The sequence below is a fragment of the Equus przewalskii genome, chromosome 28, assembly GCF_037783145.1.
Source record: "Equus przewalskii isolate Varuska chromosome 28, EquPr2, whole genome shotgun sequence".
NCBI lineage: Eukaryota > Metazoa > Chordata > Mammalia > Perissodactyla > Equidae > Equus > Equus przewalskii.
This window is the reverse complement of record NC_091858.1, coordinates 31,918,538-31,934,987: the sequence shown is the minus strand read 5'-3', so window position 1 is coordinate 31,934,987 and position 16,450 is coordinate 31,918,538. Positions and strand designations below refer to the sequence as shown.

Sequence of the window (16,450 nt, the reverse complement as noted above, 5' to 3'; positions counted from 1 at the left end):
ATTGGCAACTTGACAGAGTCGGGAAGTCCCTCACTGGATGACATCTTCCAGTGGTAACAGTGTGGAGCTGCCGCCCAGAAAGCTAGGATGGCAAAGAAACTTCCAAGAGGAGAGGGGTTGGAGAGGAGACCACTTGTCAAGATAACGTCTCCACAGCAATAAGAGGAGTCTCTGAGTCAGAGGACTACTGGTGGACAGCAGGGGTTCAGAGATGTTTGTAGTTCACGGTTTATCTTCTCTACGGCTAGTGGGTGTTGGGTGACGTATCACCAGGTGTGCACAGTAGGAAGCCTATAAATTGCTTCACACACACTCACTTGGGCTGTGTTTAAAACAACTCAGTGAGTACGAATTTGAATTCGGCACCAGTGGACCTGTGAGCTAAGGGCCCTGTCTGCTGTGGAGAAATAAGCAGCATTGGCTCAATATACAGGGACTCTCTTTGGCTCATCTATAAACCATGGACTGATCATCACAAATGATTTATGCACATGTTCACTGATTATTTTTTCTCCTGATCAAATCGGAGGTCGGAATCCTCTCTTAGATTTTTTCATTTCAGCTATTCTACTTCTCAGCTCCAGAATTTCTATTTCACTCCATTTTTTATAATTTCTCTCTCTTTATTGAAACTCTTGATTTGGTGAAACACCATTCTCCCAGTTTCCTTTAGTTTTTTGAGCATCCTTGAGACACTTGTTTTCAGGCCTTTTATGTACTAAGTGCAATGTCTGTGCTTCCTCAGAAACAGTATCCTCAGCCTCTTTTTTACCCCCCGTCAGAATTGACTGTACTTTATTTCTTCATGTAACTCATGTTTTGGTTGTTGAGTACTGGACATTTTGCACATTTTAATGTGATAACACCATAGATTAGAATATTTTTCGTTTCCAGGGTTTTTGTGGGTTTCATGTGTTTGTTTACAAATTTTCTGAACTTTTTTTGTACAGGATTTCTGTGATGAGTGCCCCAAAGTCTCTGTTCTATTAACTCAGTACTTAGCCTGTGACTTGAGAGACATCTCTTTAAACGACTGGAGTAAAAAAAAAAAACACAAATTACTCTGCCAGTATATGGAGACTGTCTCTGTGTCAGTGCTCTTCTTCAGGGCTTAGCCAGGAAATTTACAACTGTCTTCTCCTTCACCTGCTGCTTGTACCCATCTGAAGGTGAACTCACATGGTCTTCTGAGGTGTTTTCTGAGCATGTGTCCAGCCTTGGGCATTAGCATGGCCTTCTAGAGTCCACAGCGCACAGGGAAGCTCTTCAGTGCCATTCTTTCCCCAATTAACTCCCTCCTCATCATCTTCCTTCCCAGGGCTTTTAGTCTGTCTGCCTCTGGCCACACTTGTTGATCCCTTGTGCCAGGTGGTTGGATCTTGTCTATTTCATAGAAATGTTCTTGCCGATACCACCCAGGAGCTCCTATCAGCCGTGAGAATGTTCTGAGGCCATGAAACAAAGGAAAGCCCCTGACTCCGTCCCTATTGGAGCCACCAGACGTCGGAACCGATAACCACAATTCCCTGAGAACAGTGTTTGTATTGCATCAGCACCAGCACACTGCACCGGGGATGGAAGGCTCTGTCCTCATGGCTGCCACAGCGCTGGGAAGTGGGGCACCGTAGGTGGGCAAGTTAAAGCATCACAAGGTTGTTTTCCTGAAACACAGCACCTTCTTTCTGCATTAAGAGTGTCCCCAAGTTTTGTAAGTTTTTATTAGTCTCCAGAGTTCTGAAAAAGATGATTCTGATAGTTTCTGACAGATTAATCATTACTGTGGTTGAAGGATGGTGTTTTGGAGTTCTCATACCCACATTTTTGATGACATTATTCCATCTATTTGGATTGTGCATATCTCCTTTTCAAAGCTGATATTAGTATGCCTCAAATATCTTAATTTTTATATATGTTTCCTAAAGTAATGGATACTATTATCTAAGGATTCATACATTTTAAGTATCTTTATTTTTCTCTTTTGTTTACTTTCAGATTTGGAAAATATATAAAACGTCTTGTTAAATTTCTACATTCATCTACATACTATCAAAGCTACTTGCTCTTATCTGTAATAACCAATGGGTAGGCATTCTAACAGCATGTGGCTTTATGTAATATCAGGATGTCCCATTGGAGAGCTTCATTGCATTATTCCACATTGTTCAAACTATCATACCACAGTGGGTTAGCTGCAAAAACATTTGCAGTCTCTTTGTATGAAGATGCACTTGGATTATGTACCATGTATTTTGTCAGATCCTTTATTTAAACTCTCTGGTAATTCTCAAAATGATCTCATAAAACCAATATTATTCCCATTTCATAGATAATGAAGTTTATGCTCTGAGGAATTTCCAAAGAAAGTTGATACGGGAGTTGAGAGCAGCAGAATTCAAAGCAAAGAATGCAGATCGTCTAGTATGTTTAAGGGACTGACAGATTATTTTCACTGAAGTGTAATAAACTCAGGCAGAAAATCCATTTCCACCTATGTAAAAACGGTGAATCTTCAGAGACGTTCTACAGAACTTTCCTGTCTTATCTCTGACTTTCAGAATTGTGCAGGTCAATTATGATCATCCTGCTCTAGAAGTAAGGTAACAGTGGCTCAGAGAGGAATTTGATAATCTACCCAGGGCTGTGCAGCTTGTAAGAGGCACAGCTGGCTGTGTGTGCCTGCGAGACGCTGCTCGTGCCCTCTGCTTCCCTCCCAGAAAGAGGGCTCTTCTATGCCTGCAGTGCTGATCTCAAACACAAAGATCTCTCTCATGGACACGCATGTTTCTGGAGTCTTATGGTGGAACTTGGAAATGACTTTCCAACAGGAAAAAGGTTACATACAGGAGTTTCTTGGGAAGAACTAACTCATGTGGGGAAAGGTTATTCAATTATTAGTAGATTGTATGTTTATAGGAATTTGTCTATTTTATCTGGGTTATCCAATTTGTTAGCATACAAATATACATATTATTCTTATAACAATTTTTTTACTTCTGTGACTTCACCAGTAGCATCCCCTCTTTCATTTCTAATTTTAATAATTGAGAATTTTTTCTGTTTTTTAACAAGCAATCTATCTAAAAGTTTTCTATTTTGTTTTTCTTTCTAAAGAACAAACATTTTTCGAAAGTTTTCTATATTGTTTTTCTATACTGGAGTTTATTTTTCTCCACTCTAATCTATATTATTCTTCCTTCTTCTAACTTTACATTCAGGTTGCTCTTTTTCTATTTCATAAGGTGTAGAGTTAAGTTATTGGATTATAGATTTAGATCTTTCTTCATTTACAATGTGTTTACATATACGAATTCCCCTCTCAGCGCTGTTTTCATGGCATCCCACAATTTTCGGAACATTGTGTTTTTGTTTTCATTTGTCTCAAGGTGTGTTCTCTTATCTCTTCTGATTTCCTCTTTGATTCATTGTTTCCTTAGGAATATATTGTTTTACTTGCACATATTTTCTATTTTTCCATTTTTTTTCTGTTATTGATTTCTACCTTGTTTCCATTGTCATAAGAAAAGATACTTTGTATGATTTTAATCTTTTAAATTTTTTTAAAGAATTTTTTATGGGCAAACATGGTCTATTCTGGAGAATGTTCCACATGCACTTGGGAAGAATATTTTTAGGCTGCTGTTGGATGGAGTTTTCTGTATATGTGTCCTCGGACTAATGATATGCTGCTGTCTAAGTCCTCTCTTTCATCATGGATCTTCTGTCTGGTGGTTCCATCCATTATAGAAAGTAGAGTATTGACGTATCCATCTATTATTGCAGAACTACTCCTTCCCCCTCCTTCATTTCTGTCAATGCTGCCTCATATATTTTGGGATTCTAATATTTGATTATAATTGTTATATCTTCTTGGAGAATAGAACATTTTATCAATATATAATGTCCTTTTTTCTATTGCAACAGTTTTTGACTCAACATCTGATAGATATTAGAATATCTGTCCCAGCTCCCACTTGGTGACGGTTTGCATGGCCTAACTTTTCATCCTTTACCTTTTAACCTATTTGTGTTTTTATATCCATAGGGAGTTTCTTGTAGACAGTATATAGTTGGACGTGGTTCTCTTGTTATTCCTGGTTTTCTTTTGTTTCGTTTTAAATTTGTAACCCATTCTGCTGTTCTGTGTCTTTAGGTTGGGAGTTTAATTAATTTATATTTGAAGTAATTATTCATAAGGAAAAAGTTACGTCCTTGACTTATTAAAGACAAATATGAAGTATGAACTAGTATTTCATTGCTTTTGGGGCTTTAACTCTATTTTTCCCTTGAAATAGTAGTATATTGGTTGAGTTAAATGTGTACGTACATAGATATAGATATAGATGTATGTGTCATACATAACTTTTAAAAAATAAACAGCGCTATACTTGATTATTTTTAATTACATGAAAATTTACTCTTTTTGTTATTCTTTACCCTTTCGTATATCTTCAGGCTTCCGTCATTTGCGATCACCTTTATTTATGTGAAAAGTGTATTTTGTAAAAAATACTATAAACTTGTTCTTATATGAAAAAGTCATTAATTCTGTTTTTAAAGGATGTTTTCACTAACTATAGAATTCTGTCATGTAAATCTCTTTTTTGAGCAGCCTACTGGTCACCCATAGGCTTCTGCTTTTATTTCTGTTGAGAAATTGTTGTAATTTCTATTTTGCTCTTCAGAAGTTCTCTTTTTTTAATTTCATTTGTAACTATACGACTTTATGGGAAAAGATGAGAAGATGCATTTGAATTTAGTCATTCAGGCTTCTGGGCAGGAGGATAATCAGAATTTATTTCTCTTTAGAGAAATCAAATATAAACAATATTTAAAAGAGGTCTGTATATCCAGAAGAGAGAAGACAATTTCTCTTTTTTTTCCCCCGGGAAAGATTTGCTCTGAGCTACCATCTGTTGCCAGTTTTCCTCTTTTTTTCCCTTCTCCTCAAACCCCAGTACATGCTTGTATATTCTACTTGTGACAAGATAACTTCTTGATGTGTCTTGGTGAATATTCCACTGCAAATTTGCATTTAGATAGCAGGCATTTATGTACTCTTATATTCATGGATATTTATTTATTTTGTTTGCTTTGCATCTTTGTCGTGAATTTTGTCTTTTATTGATAAATTAAATTTCTGTGTATTTTTCTTCAATGTTCAATGTAACACAAATTTTATCAGTTTCCATAGCTCTTTCCACATTTCATTAGCACAATGTTGCTTATAAAACATATCTAAGAATAACTATTTACTTATTACCTATTCAGATATGAAAGTCTGGATTGAACGTTTAAAAATACCCCCTTTTGGCTTGAACTACGGGACCAGAGATGCTAATGTTTATGGCTTTTTGGAAATCCTCCTCTCCAAGGCAGTTCTTATTTTCATTATACGTCTTTCCTTTAATTGTAATCCATTTATCTCCCGTGTATTGGAGGCCCTAGTTTTTGTGCCAAGTTCCACCTAATTTGAACCCTGACTTGTCCATAACTGGTTGATCCCTCAAGAAAGTATGCACACGTGCACTTGGCATTTTGAAATGCCTGAGAATGATAAACACCACAGGAGAGTTCATAACTTCAAGACCTGCTTCGATCAAGGGTGAGTAAATTGATAGATTGATTGACATTGCCCCTTAACAACGTCATGTTACCTTTAAACAGTATACAAAAGCCTTCTAAGAAAGGACATTCCCCAGTGGCACTTCCACAGGCACGCTGGAAGCTGCATCACCTCCAGTGCAATTGCACCCACCTTTCTAGAATCCACTGACAGACCCAAAGAGCACAGCTGGATTTCAGGTGGGTTTCCTTTACAAATCTGGTTCTCACGTTATCCCCCTGAGAAAGAGGACAGTAGAAAAATAGGGAGTGATGTGGCTTTAGGCAATGGAGTAAGACTCTTTAGTTTTAATAGTTAGTCTGAGAACAGAAACTGATAAAATACATCAATGTCAATGCTAATGATTACGTTAGGTTCAAATTGCAGAGGAAATCGACCCTGGCACCTGATATGTATGGGGCAGTGAGTGAGCAGTTATGGAAAAAGGTGGTGGGTTTGACTTTGGGCATTTAAAGCCTAAATAATTTGCTTGTTCATACTGAGTTCAAACATATTCATTTCACCTTTGTTGGAAATTAGCTAAAAATGGGGCATGAAGATAAAAAACAAAACAGGAGTCAGCCCGCTGGCATAGTGGTTAATTTCTCACACTCTGCTTCGGTGGCCTGGGGTTTGCAGGTCCAGGTCTCAGGTGCAGACCTGCACACTGCTCATCAAGCCATGCTGTGGCAATGACCCACATACAAAATAGAGGAAGATTGTCATGGATGTTAGCTGAGCCACAATCTTCCTCAAGCAAAAATAAGAGGCAAATTGGCCACTGAGTTTAGCTCAGGGCCAATCTTCCTCACCAAAAAAAAGAAAGAAAGAAAGAAAAAAGAAAATAAGACAGTTCTGACTCTGTTGATCCTGTGAATATTCTGGTCCAGTAGAGGAGAAAATGTGTTTTCTATGTTCATTTTAATTTGGAAATTGTCTACACTGATGACAAAGAGGAAATTCAAATTTTCAAGAGGAAACTATATTTTATATTTGACTTTCAAATATGTGTGCCCAGGCATGAAATTCAGCATGGATTCTTGGGCACACCTGGGGAAATCCTGTCTGTCTTTGTCCAAATACACTGCATTGTGATACACCTAAGCAGAGTCTCTACAATCAGTCTTTTGAGGACGCAATTCCGAGGTCACCATGGATGTGCCCCGTGTCTTGTCTTGGTCAGAGTCCTATTCTGGGCGGAGGTAGTCATGTGAGAAGTAGAACACATCTGGGAGGGAGAGATGCTCTTGTGAGAAATGTGTTTCAACTGAGTGGTCTGGAGGTCACTCTTCCCGACTAGGAGAAGGGGGTGCATGAAAGACTTTTTCTGGGTGTGAATCTGAAAGTTTCCTTTTTCCTTTGACTCAGGAGATCCAAAAATCAATTCCTGGGGAAGACTGTACTGAGATTCCAAGGAGGAGAGGCAGATGGAAGGTCAGTACACGCAGTAGCGCACTATAGACATTCTCAAACCAGTTGGGCTGACCCTGAGGCCTGCTGCTTAAGGTTAGCATGCTCCACTTCAGCAGCCTAGGTTCAGTTCCAGGGCACAGACCTACACTGCTCTGTTAGCAGCCTTGCCCCGGCAGTGACCCACAGACAAAATAATATAGAGGAAGATTGGCACAGATGTTAGCTCAGGACAAATATTCCCCAAGGAAAAACAGGAAGATTGGCAACTGATGTTAGCTCAGAGCCAAGCTTCCTCATAAAAAAACTTTAAAAACACCAGAAAAGGAAGAAGCACAAAAAGGACGAGTGGTGCAGAGCACTCCACCATCTGAGGAGGAGGGTCCTGGGGTAAGTGGAGGTTTGGATTTGTGGGGAACCATGGGATGGCACAGAATCCAGAGATAAGGTTTGGACATGGACACGTCTGTGTCCATAACTCCGTTTGCCTTTCCCATGCAAGGATTCATGACATGTCATCAAGCACATGGTTCCATTAAGAGACTGGGAGGAACAACCTCACTTCTTACATGTGTCATGTCTAACCTGATTTTCATCTACACCTTTAAATCTGGCTGATTCTAGTCACCCTGAGACCTCCGATTTTTCCTCCTGTGTCCTTCACTAACATAGGTTTTGTGAAGTACCATATTGTCTTCAATATCCTGACGGCTATTGCCATATGTTATGTCCCCTCTACAAAACCAATATTCAACTTTCAAACGCTGTCCTTACATTCCGCTTTGAAATCTGTCTGAGATTACTGCTGACTCAGTGACCACCTCCTCCTCCAACTCCATGTGAAGTGCAAGGACTGCGGAGCCTGTGGGCAGAACGCCAGAAGTATCAGGTGCCCCATGAAGTGTTGGCAAGGGGCCCTGGTTCCCCAGGTTTGGGGCATGAATAGGATGAAGGAGAACTTGGAATGACAGAATGAAGAGGTCCTGCCCCACCAAGGGCTATTCAGCAAAGGGAAAAGACAGGAGGAGAAGGAAAAGGTAAGGAACACGGGAGGTTGCAAACAATCTTTGGGCTGAAACATAAGGAAATAAAGGTGTCACTCCACCTGGACACTGGGTACACAGGCATCTCCAGGCAAGGAAAGGGACATGGAGGGAGAGTGAAAGGAGCTCCTTTCTTCCAGAGTCCACACCCAGCAGCTCATTCTACTCTGGGACGGCCCCTAAGGGGATGTGGGACACATTGGAATCAGCACACGATAGGCAGAAAACAATGGAGTCTAAACGAAAATACCTCATGACAAACACTGGAGGGCTCTCTGGAGTTGGGGGAATAATCTGAGATGAGGGTAAGAGGAGACTTTGCAAAGGCCCAGAACTTCACTACCTGTCTCTGACACAAACATTGCAGGGGCAAGGACCACAGGAATGTCTGTCCCAACTGGAGGCAGGAAATTGAATCACTTCCATGTAGCATGGTTCCTTGTGCAGCAAGAAGAGCAGCAGAGGAAGGCTCCCTTGCAGAGATTTCCCAGGAGACCCCAAGGGAGGCAGCGGATGAATTGGAGGGAATTAACAGAGTTCTGTGACTACACTACGGTGAGTCTCCCCTGGTCCCTCCTCTTGTATGCCTCGGGGGAACCCAAATCTGAGTCAATCAGATGCCATGAGAGGGAATTGTTCCCTCCTATGCCACCCAAGGGGATCAGTCAGTGTGCTTTTCAGGTGTCACTTCTCTTGCTTTCTTTGATTCGACACCATGCCTTGCACGTCTGCCAACACTATGCTGCTGGGGGATGTACAAGGGATTTCATCAGATGTTTCCCCAAGGTGGAATCTGTGATGGAAGAAGAGGCAGCCCCAAATTGTTCCTCAAAAGTCCTTAGCCATCAAACTACCTCCAAAATAGCTTTAGTTGTATACATTCCCCAGAAGAGCATGTGAAAGAGTTCCTGTCCAATTCATTAACAAGAGCTGTTTGTGTTAAGAAATGGTTCTATTCATATATCTGGTGTAAACCTGTGTCAAGGGGATATTGTAGTTGATTTCATCCTGATCACAACTGAGGTTGAATCCCTCACCCTATTGAAATGGATCACTTGGACGTGTTGAACTGTTCAATTTTCTATCATAAGTTCTTGGCTTTCTTCCGATTTTTTTGTCTGATTCCTTTGAATTTCTCTTTGAAGGTGAGGAAATTCTAATATGCTGTCTCTGTGTGTTGTGCTGTCTTCCAGCATGCAAACAGGCAGATGCCAGTCCACACAACCCAGAGGGAAACTGGCCTGGGCTTCAGTCATACGTGTGAGCTGCCTGTGAGGACAACTGACATGCTGTCTATAGAGCCAAAATCGCATTGCTCCTCATTTCTGGCAATCCAAAGTGTTTGGAGAGGAACTCCACAGTTTTTCCTGACTCCAGCTGGCTAAGGACACTCGCACTGGCATTTCTGTCCCCTGTGAGCCACCCCTGGGTCTCTGAGGTCTGTCGAGATTAGCCCAGAGACTCAAGCAGCCAAGGACATGCTTCCCGGTTCCCTGATCCCAGCCAGAGATGACCTCTGCCATGAAGGGGGACAAGACATCTTTCCCATATGCCATCACAACCAAAGGTTCTGATCCATAGAGCCAGAGTCTGGGACCTGCAATGCCTTTGTCTATCTGATGGGGAAATTCAACCCACACCCTCAGGCAAGCAGACGGTCTTACACAGAGAGCAGCTCTGTCCACTGTGCAGGATGAAGACCCACCAATACGAGCCATAACCATGCTGGAGAGAACAAGGAAAAATATGGGTGGATCCCAAGGGGAACAATGATGAGAAAAGACAGAGGGAGGCGAATCCAAACCATTATCGTCCTGAAAATAACTCTCAACCTAGGAGGAGGGCAAAGAAAGGACAGAGCCTCTGCATGAATTACAGACGGATGAAACACTGGACATTCTCAGACCAAACACCACACTTTCAGATCAATGGCATGCCTCTAAACACAGGGAAGCAGAGAAGGAGCCCACGCTGTCTATTTTTGCTCCACACTGTGCTGCACCCTCTGCGAGGGCCCGGATGCAGGAGGAGTGGTGGCCCGAGGCACTATTGCCTAGAAAACCCCAAAGAGTTGGTATTGGCCGGTGATACCGTTGTCTACATGGCACATCCGAGCAACATCCTAGAGCAACTCTCCGGATGGACAGTCGCTTTCAACAACGTCAGCGAGCTACTAAATCCAACTAACAAAAGACGTACCATTCGTGTCGAATTTCCTTAAAAAACACCACTTAGAAGAGGCATTGCTGACAGGAGCCCTGCGTCCCAAAGTCAATAGAGGCCTAGATTCAATCTAGGAAAACCCTTGTGGAGTTTTCTGCAAAACTATAAATGCCTCTCCTTGAAAGGCATAGAAATGGAAACAAGTGCTCCTTAACGCATCAAGCATCTGTCAAGAAGGAGCAAAGCGCTTTTCCTTCTAATGAATGGGGCACGCTTCCATGCCGTGATAAATCCCAGGGGGCCTCATCCTAAAGACGAGGACACAATGGAAAACTTAATCACAGAAACAAGAGGAGCAGAAGCAGTCTATGGAACATTGTAAAGGTACAGGTGTGACAGGGATAGGGACGGGGTAGTATTTTTTTTTTTCTTAAAGGATCTAAGTTCTTGGGGCTTGGGAGAGTTGTCATGAGAAGATCAGGTGCCAGCCTGGTTTAATGGAAAGAGGGCCCGAAGGACACTAAAGGCCAGTGGAGGGTCATGGGGCGCCACGCATTCCTTGGAATGCAAGGAGGCCACCTGGATTCCCCAGGCTACTGTGGGAGCTTTGGTGGGGACCCTGCTGCCCGTGGGGAAGGGCACCAGGATGGGACCACAAAGCCATGGTTACAGGGCCCCGGACCCAGGTCCTTGGAGCACTTTCATAAATTATTACTGAAATGCCAGTTGAAAAGTCCACACAGCTGCAAAGGGATGCGAATCACAAACTGTGGGAAATCCCCAGGGTGCCCACAAGAGGATCCGATGGAGACCCTCCCCTCCGCTGAGTGGTAGCCATCCTGGGTGACCTGCTTTGGAGCGGGAGATGGTATCTTGGCAGCCGGGAGAAGTGGCCCGGGAGAGATCATTGGGGATTTCCATTCCTAACTGTCCCCTCGTCCGAATCAAAACACAGACACCTGCCTAACCCTCTCCGGAGACTGACCCCTAGAGGATGAGCAATGGGGCACGGAAGGCCAGTATTCACCACTGACCGAGGTGACTCAGAAAGGACGCCCCAGGTCCTCCACAGCAATGCTAGCAATACAGTGATTTGACTCACAGGAACCCGCATGACGGAAGCCAGTGCAGGAAGGACAGATGCGGAAGGAGGTCTTGGCTGTGAATTCCTAGAGCCGTCCAACTCACAGAGATCCAAAGGAGAATGGGGGAGGGAGGATGTGCAGGGAGGGAGGAAGGAAGGGGTAGGGTTTCCTGGATAACGCCTTCCAGGTGGCGAGAATGCAAAGCTGGGCAGATGGAGGACAGGGACGTTCGCACAGCAACGTGCATGGACTCAATGCCGTGAAACTCTAGGCCTCCCGGTCTTGAAAGAGTCAAATCCTCTAAGGCAAACTCTACCACAATAACAAAACGGCAAAGCGCGCAGAGAAACGGGAATGGGCACAAACGTTTCCTCTTCTTACAGAGAAGAGAGAGTCTTCAAATTAGGCACCTGCGTGCCCGAAATTTTCCAATGCCTGCAAAGGCTGAGCGACAGAGGAGAGGTCATGGCCTCAGGACTTGCTTCGACCGGGGATGGGTAGATTACAGGGATCGACTGAGATCCCCCTCACAAGGTCACGTGACCTGGAAACCCTATAAAAGCCTGACCGCAAAGGACCCTTCCACACTCCCCCTTCCGCAGGCCCCTGGGAAGCTGCCCCACGGCCTGGGCAGTTGGTCCTGCACCCACCTTTCTACAGTCTACCGACGGAACGAGGAGCACAGCTCACTTTCAGGTGGGTTTCCTTTACCAATGTGGTCCTCAAATGGGGAAGGCTATGGATTTAGGCACTAGGGCAAGGATTCTGGGATTTTCATAGGAATCTTGTGAACAGCCACTGAGGAAATACACCATTTCTCCAGTTCCAAAGCAAACAGACCCTGAGGAGTGAGGGGTCGGGAGGGAAAAGGTAGGGAAACCTCAGGGCTTGGGCGATGGGCAATTCAAGCCTCGTGAATGGATTTGTTCCTATTTAGTGCAAACGTACTCATTTGGCATGGTTTGGAAAGTAGTTAGAAATGGGGCACGAAGGCCAAAGAGAAAAGAAGACGGGTTGGGCCCTGCCGACCTTGTGAAGCTTCCCGTCCAGTGGCGGGGCAAATCTTTTTTCCATGTGAATTTCAATTGCCAAATCGCATCTCTTGATGTCAATGCGGAAATTCAAACTTTCAAGAGGAAGGCATACGTTGCTTTTGATCTTCCAATACGTGTGCCCAGGCCTGAAATCTAGCCTCTGTTCTTGTGCACACCTGGCGCAATCCTGTCTTCCTTGGTCCAAACACACCGCATCGCGAAGCACCCAAGGCAAGTCTCTCAAACCGGTCTCTCAAGGAAGCCATTCCAAAGTCACCATGGATGCCTCCTGGGTCTTGTCTTGGTCAGAGTCCTATTCGGGCGGGAGGGAGTCATGTGAGAGTGAGAACATATGTGGGAGGGAGAGATGCCTTTGCGACGAATGTGTTTGGACTCAGTGATCAAAGAGGTCCCTTCACCCAGCCTCGGAGACGGAGGTGCGAGAGGGACTTTTTTCTGTGTGTGTGTCTGATCGCTTTCTTTTTCTTTGGACTCAGGAACCCCGGAAAGCAAGTCCTCGGGGAGACGGAGGTGAGGCTCCGCACAGGTGGGGCAGATGGCGGATCCTTCCACACGGCACTGGCCTTCCAGCCTGCCCAAGGCCCAGAAACGGAAGAAGCAACCCAAGGGAGCAGCGGGGCCGAGGGTTCCCCCGGCAGAGGAGGAGGATCCCAGGGTAAGTGGAGGCTTGGGTCTGTGGGGAAGCGGGCATGGCCTGGACTCCAGGGGCAGGGTCTGACGGGGACCATTGTGTCTCCATAACTCTGTTGTCCTTCCGCGGGCAAGGCCCCGCTGTCTTCGGTCCTCCAAACCAGACCCACGGGTCCATTCAGAGACTCGGAGGAACAAGATCGCTTCCTATTTGCTGTCACGTCCAGCTGGGTGTTGGTCTCAGTCTTTCCATCGGGCTCCTTGTCCTCACCCTGAGACCTCCAGTCCTCCCTGCCGTGTCCCTCCCGACCATAGGCTCTGGGAGGCACCACACCCTCTTCCCCGTCCTGACGCCCACTGCCATAGGTCAAGTCCCCTGTCCCAAGGCAATAGCCTCCTGTCGAAATGTGTGCTGACAAAGCCCGCTTTGAAAGCAGCCTGTGATTTCTCTTGCCTCGGTGACCATGTCCTTCTGCCCCCGCAGGTGAAGTGCAAAGACTGCGGAGCCTTTGGGCACCATGCGAGAAGCCTGAGGTGCCCCATGAAGCGTTGGCACGGGGCCCTTGCCCCCCAGCCCTTGGGCTCCAGAAAGCTGAAGGAGAACCTGGAACCATGGCCTCAGCAGGTCCCGCCCATCCCGCGGCCCTCCAGCCAGGCGGAGAGAGAGAGGGAGCAAAGACAAAGGTGAGCACCCTGGGAGCTTGGAAGCAAGCTTTGGGCTGAAATCTAAGCAGACACACGTGTCCCTCCGGCTGCACCCCGGGCACACCGGCAACTCCAGACAAGCAGAGCGACATGGAGAGAAAGGGAAAGGCGCTCCCTCTCCTCCAGGGTCCACACTCAGCAGCTGGTTCTCCTCCGGCTCAGTCCCTAAGGGGGGTGGGGAACATTTGGGAATTTCGCCCAAGAGCCACAGAAAAGCACTGGGCTCTAACGGAAAGGACTCCTCCAGAAAAGCTGTCTGGGGTAGGGGGACGAATCGGGGGTGGGACAAAGGCCCAGGGCTTCCCTCCCCGTCTCCCTATACCACACGGAGGCGGCCTGGGCCGCCTCAAGGTCTGGCCCAACTCGGGATGGGAAAAGGAACTTGCTCCCAGCTCACGTGCTTTCTTGTGCAGGCAAGACGAGCAGCGGAGGAAGGCTCTGGTGCAGAGGTTTCCCAGGAGACCCCAAGGGAGGCAGCAGCCGAGCTGGAAGGAAGGGACAGAGTCCTGTGACTATATGAGGGTGAGTGTCCCCAGGTGCCCCCTCTTGCGCTCTTCTGGGGAGCCCCAATCTGCCTCCAGCCCCTGCTGGGAGAGGGACTTGTTTCCTCCCGTGCCCGCCAAGGGGATCAGTCAGCATGCTCTTCAGATGTCCCTGCTTTTGCTTTCTCTGGTTGGACACCATTCCTTGCACGTCTCTCAACCCTCTGCAGTGGGGGATGTGCAGGGTCTTTCATCAGAAGCTTCCCCGGGGTGGAACCCGTGATGGAAGAAGAGGCATCTTCCAATGCTGGCACACACCCCCAAATGGGGCCTGCAAACACCTCAGTCACCCAACTGCCTCCCCCACAGCCTTAGCTCTCTGTCCGTTCCCCACAACAGTGTGTGAAAGAGCTCCTGTCAGCTTCCTCAGGTGGAGACGTTGGCGATGAGGAAGCTTTCTCGTTTCCTCTCTGACGTCAACCCGTAGCAAGGGAATATTGTCCTTCATTCTCTACTGGGCACCACTGAGGCTGAGTCCCTCATCCCGTTGCAACGGATCACTTGTACAGCTTGTCCTGTTCGGTTGAACGGGATAAGTGCTTGGCTTTCTTCTGGCCTTTCTCTTTGGTTGCTTTGACTTTGTCTTTGAAGGGGAGCCAGTTCTCATATGTGGTCTCTGTGTGTTGTGTTGTCTTCCAGCATGCAAACAGGCCACTGCCGGTCCACACAACCAAGAGGGAAACCGAGCCGGGCCTCGAGCTCCCGTGGAGGCTGCCTGTGAGGACACCCTACAGGACGTCCACTGGCTGTGCAGGATCTGCCATCCAAAGTCCTGGAGTGAGCCTCTTCTCCCCTGGAGGACTTGAGCGTGGAAGGGAAGTTTCTGTCCCTCCAAGCCCTCCCCGAGTGTCCCCACATTGGGCCCAGGACCCTACCGTCATGGTCCAGCTAAGAGACGAGACGCCCAGTTGGTTGTGCCCGGAAGAACCCCAGGCTGCCTGCAAGACGCAAGGCCTGGGCCACACCCCCGACACCCAGGCACAAGCCCGGTCTCTGGATGTCCAGTCGCATCCCTGCCAACAGCCTGCTGCCCATCTTTGGGACCGGCACTGCAAAATCAGCATCCAGGCAGCAGGCAAGAGAGGTCCTCGGCTCCCCGTTCACACTGGCCAGAACCTCCCAAAGAAACCGAGACTCAGTCGCTGCCAGAGCCCCCAGAGGAGCCCTCAGAGACCACATCAGGGTCTTGTCCAAACTCTCCAGCCTCCCCCATGTTCGGCAGACGAGGCACCCCAAGTCGCCACGAAGGCTCCTCCCGACCTGCAAGGCAGTGGCCTCCAGTCTGCCCACAACATGCCTCCCCTGAGCGCTGTGCAGCCCTGCACAGTGCCCCATCGTCCACCACTGCACCACGTTCCAGGCCAGCCCCTCAGAATGCTCTTCACAAGATCAGACAAGGGCTGGTGGAGCTCCAGGTTCCTGACAGCTCCCTCCTTCCATCCTGCTGAGAAGACAAGCCGTCCTGTGGAAAGCCCTCCCATCTTACAGAAGTCCGAGGGACAGTGTTCCCGGGTCCCACTGAGTGTCCTCTACGAGGACCTTCAGGTTTCCTCTTCCTCTGAAGAGAGCCTTTGGGAGGGAGACACCTCACGGCCATGAAGCCTTGTCCTCTGGCCCCAGCAGACCTGGAGGGGACTGTTGAGTCAGGAGGACGAGTCCCAGGGAGCAGCCTATTGCTCGGGAAGCAGCCACTCCCCAGAGCTGCTGGCTGCACAGATTCTGCAAACCCACATGATCCTTGGGGACACGCAGACCAACACTGCCTGCTTTCCTTATGGTAGCAGAAGGCGCCTTCCCCAGTGGACTTCTCACACTGGAATGAGAAGTTCCTTTCAATTGAAATCCATTGGATCTCATGGAGTCCAATCGCGGGCTGACTTTGAACTAGAGGAGAATGGGAAACTAGCAATTGAGTCTCTTTCTCCACTAATTTTGGAATTTTGGGAAAATGGGAAAAGATTTCAAAGCCGTGCTTTGCAGACTTTAAACTGTTCCCTGTCCTGGGATGAGATGCCTTGACTCTGTGTGTTGATTTCGGTGCCAATTATGATGGGGACTATTCTCATGGCTTTGTTCATTTTCGTGGCCAAATGTCCTGTGTAAGTTGTGTTTTCAAATGTTCTTTCAATCCTAATAAACTTCTCTCAAATATGACCCTGTGCCTGCCATTTTCTTTGCTAAGCATGTCAATGGTTTGGAAAAGCGGACGGCCTCA

General features: G+C 46.7%; 1 protein-coding gene across 1 annotated transcript; it reads left to right on the top strand.

Moving 5' to 3' along the window:
- Positions 1-12,893: 12,893 nt before the first annotated feature.
- LOC103542904 (protein FAM90A20) lies at positions 12,894-15,834 on the top strand. Its single transcript, XM_008509827.2, has 4 exons — positions 12,894-13,013; positions 13,473-13,672; positions 14,107-14,215; positions 14,875-15,834. The coding sequence occupies exons 1-4, from the start codon at positions 12,894-12,896 to the stop codon at positions 15,832-15,834; spliced, it is 1,389 nt and encodes a 462-aa protein (XP_008508049.2).
- The last annotated feature ends 616 nt before the right edge of the window (positions 15,835-16,450 follow it).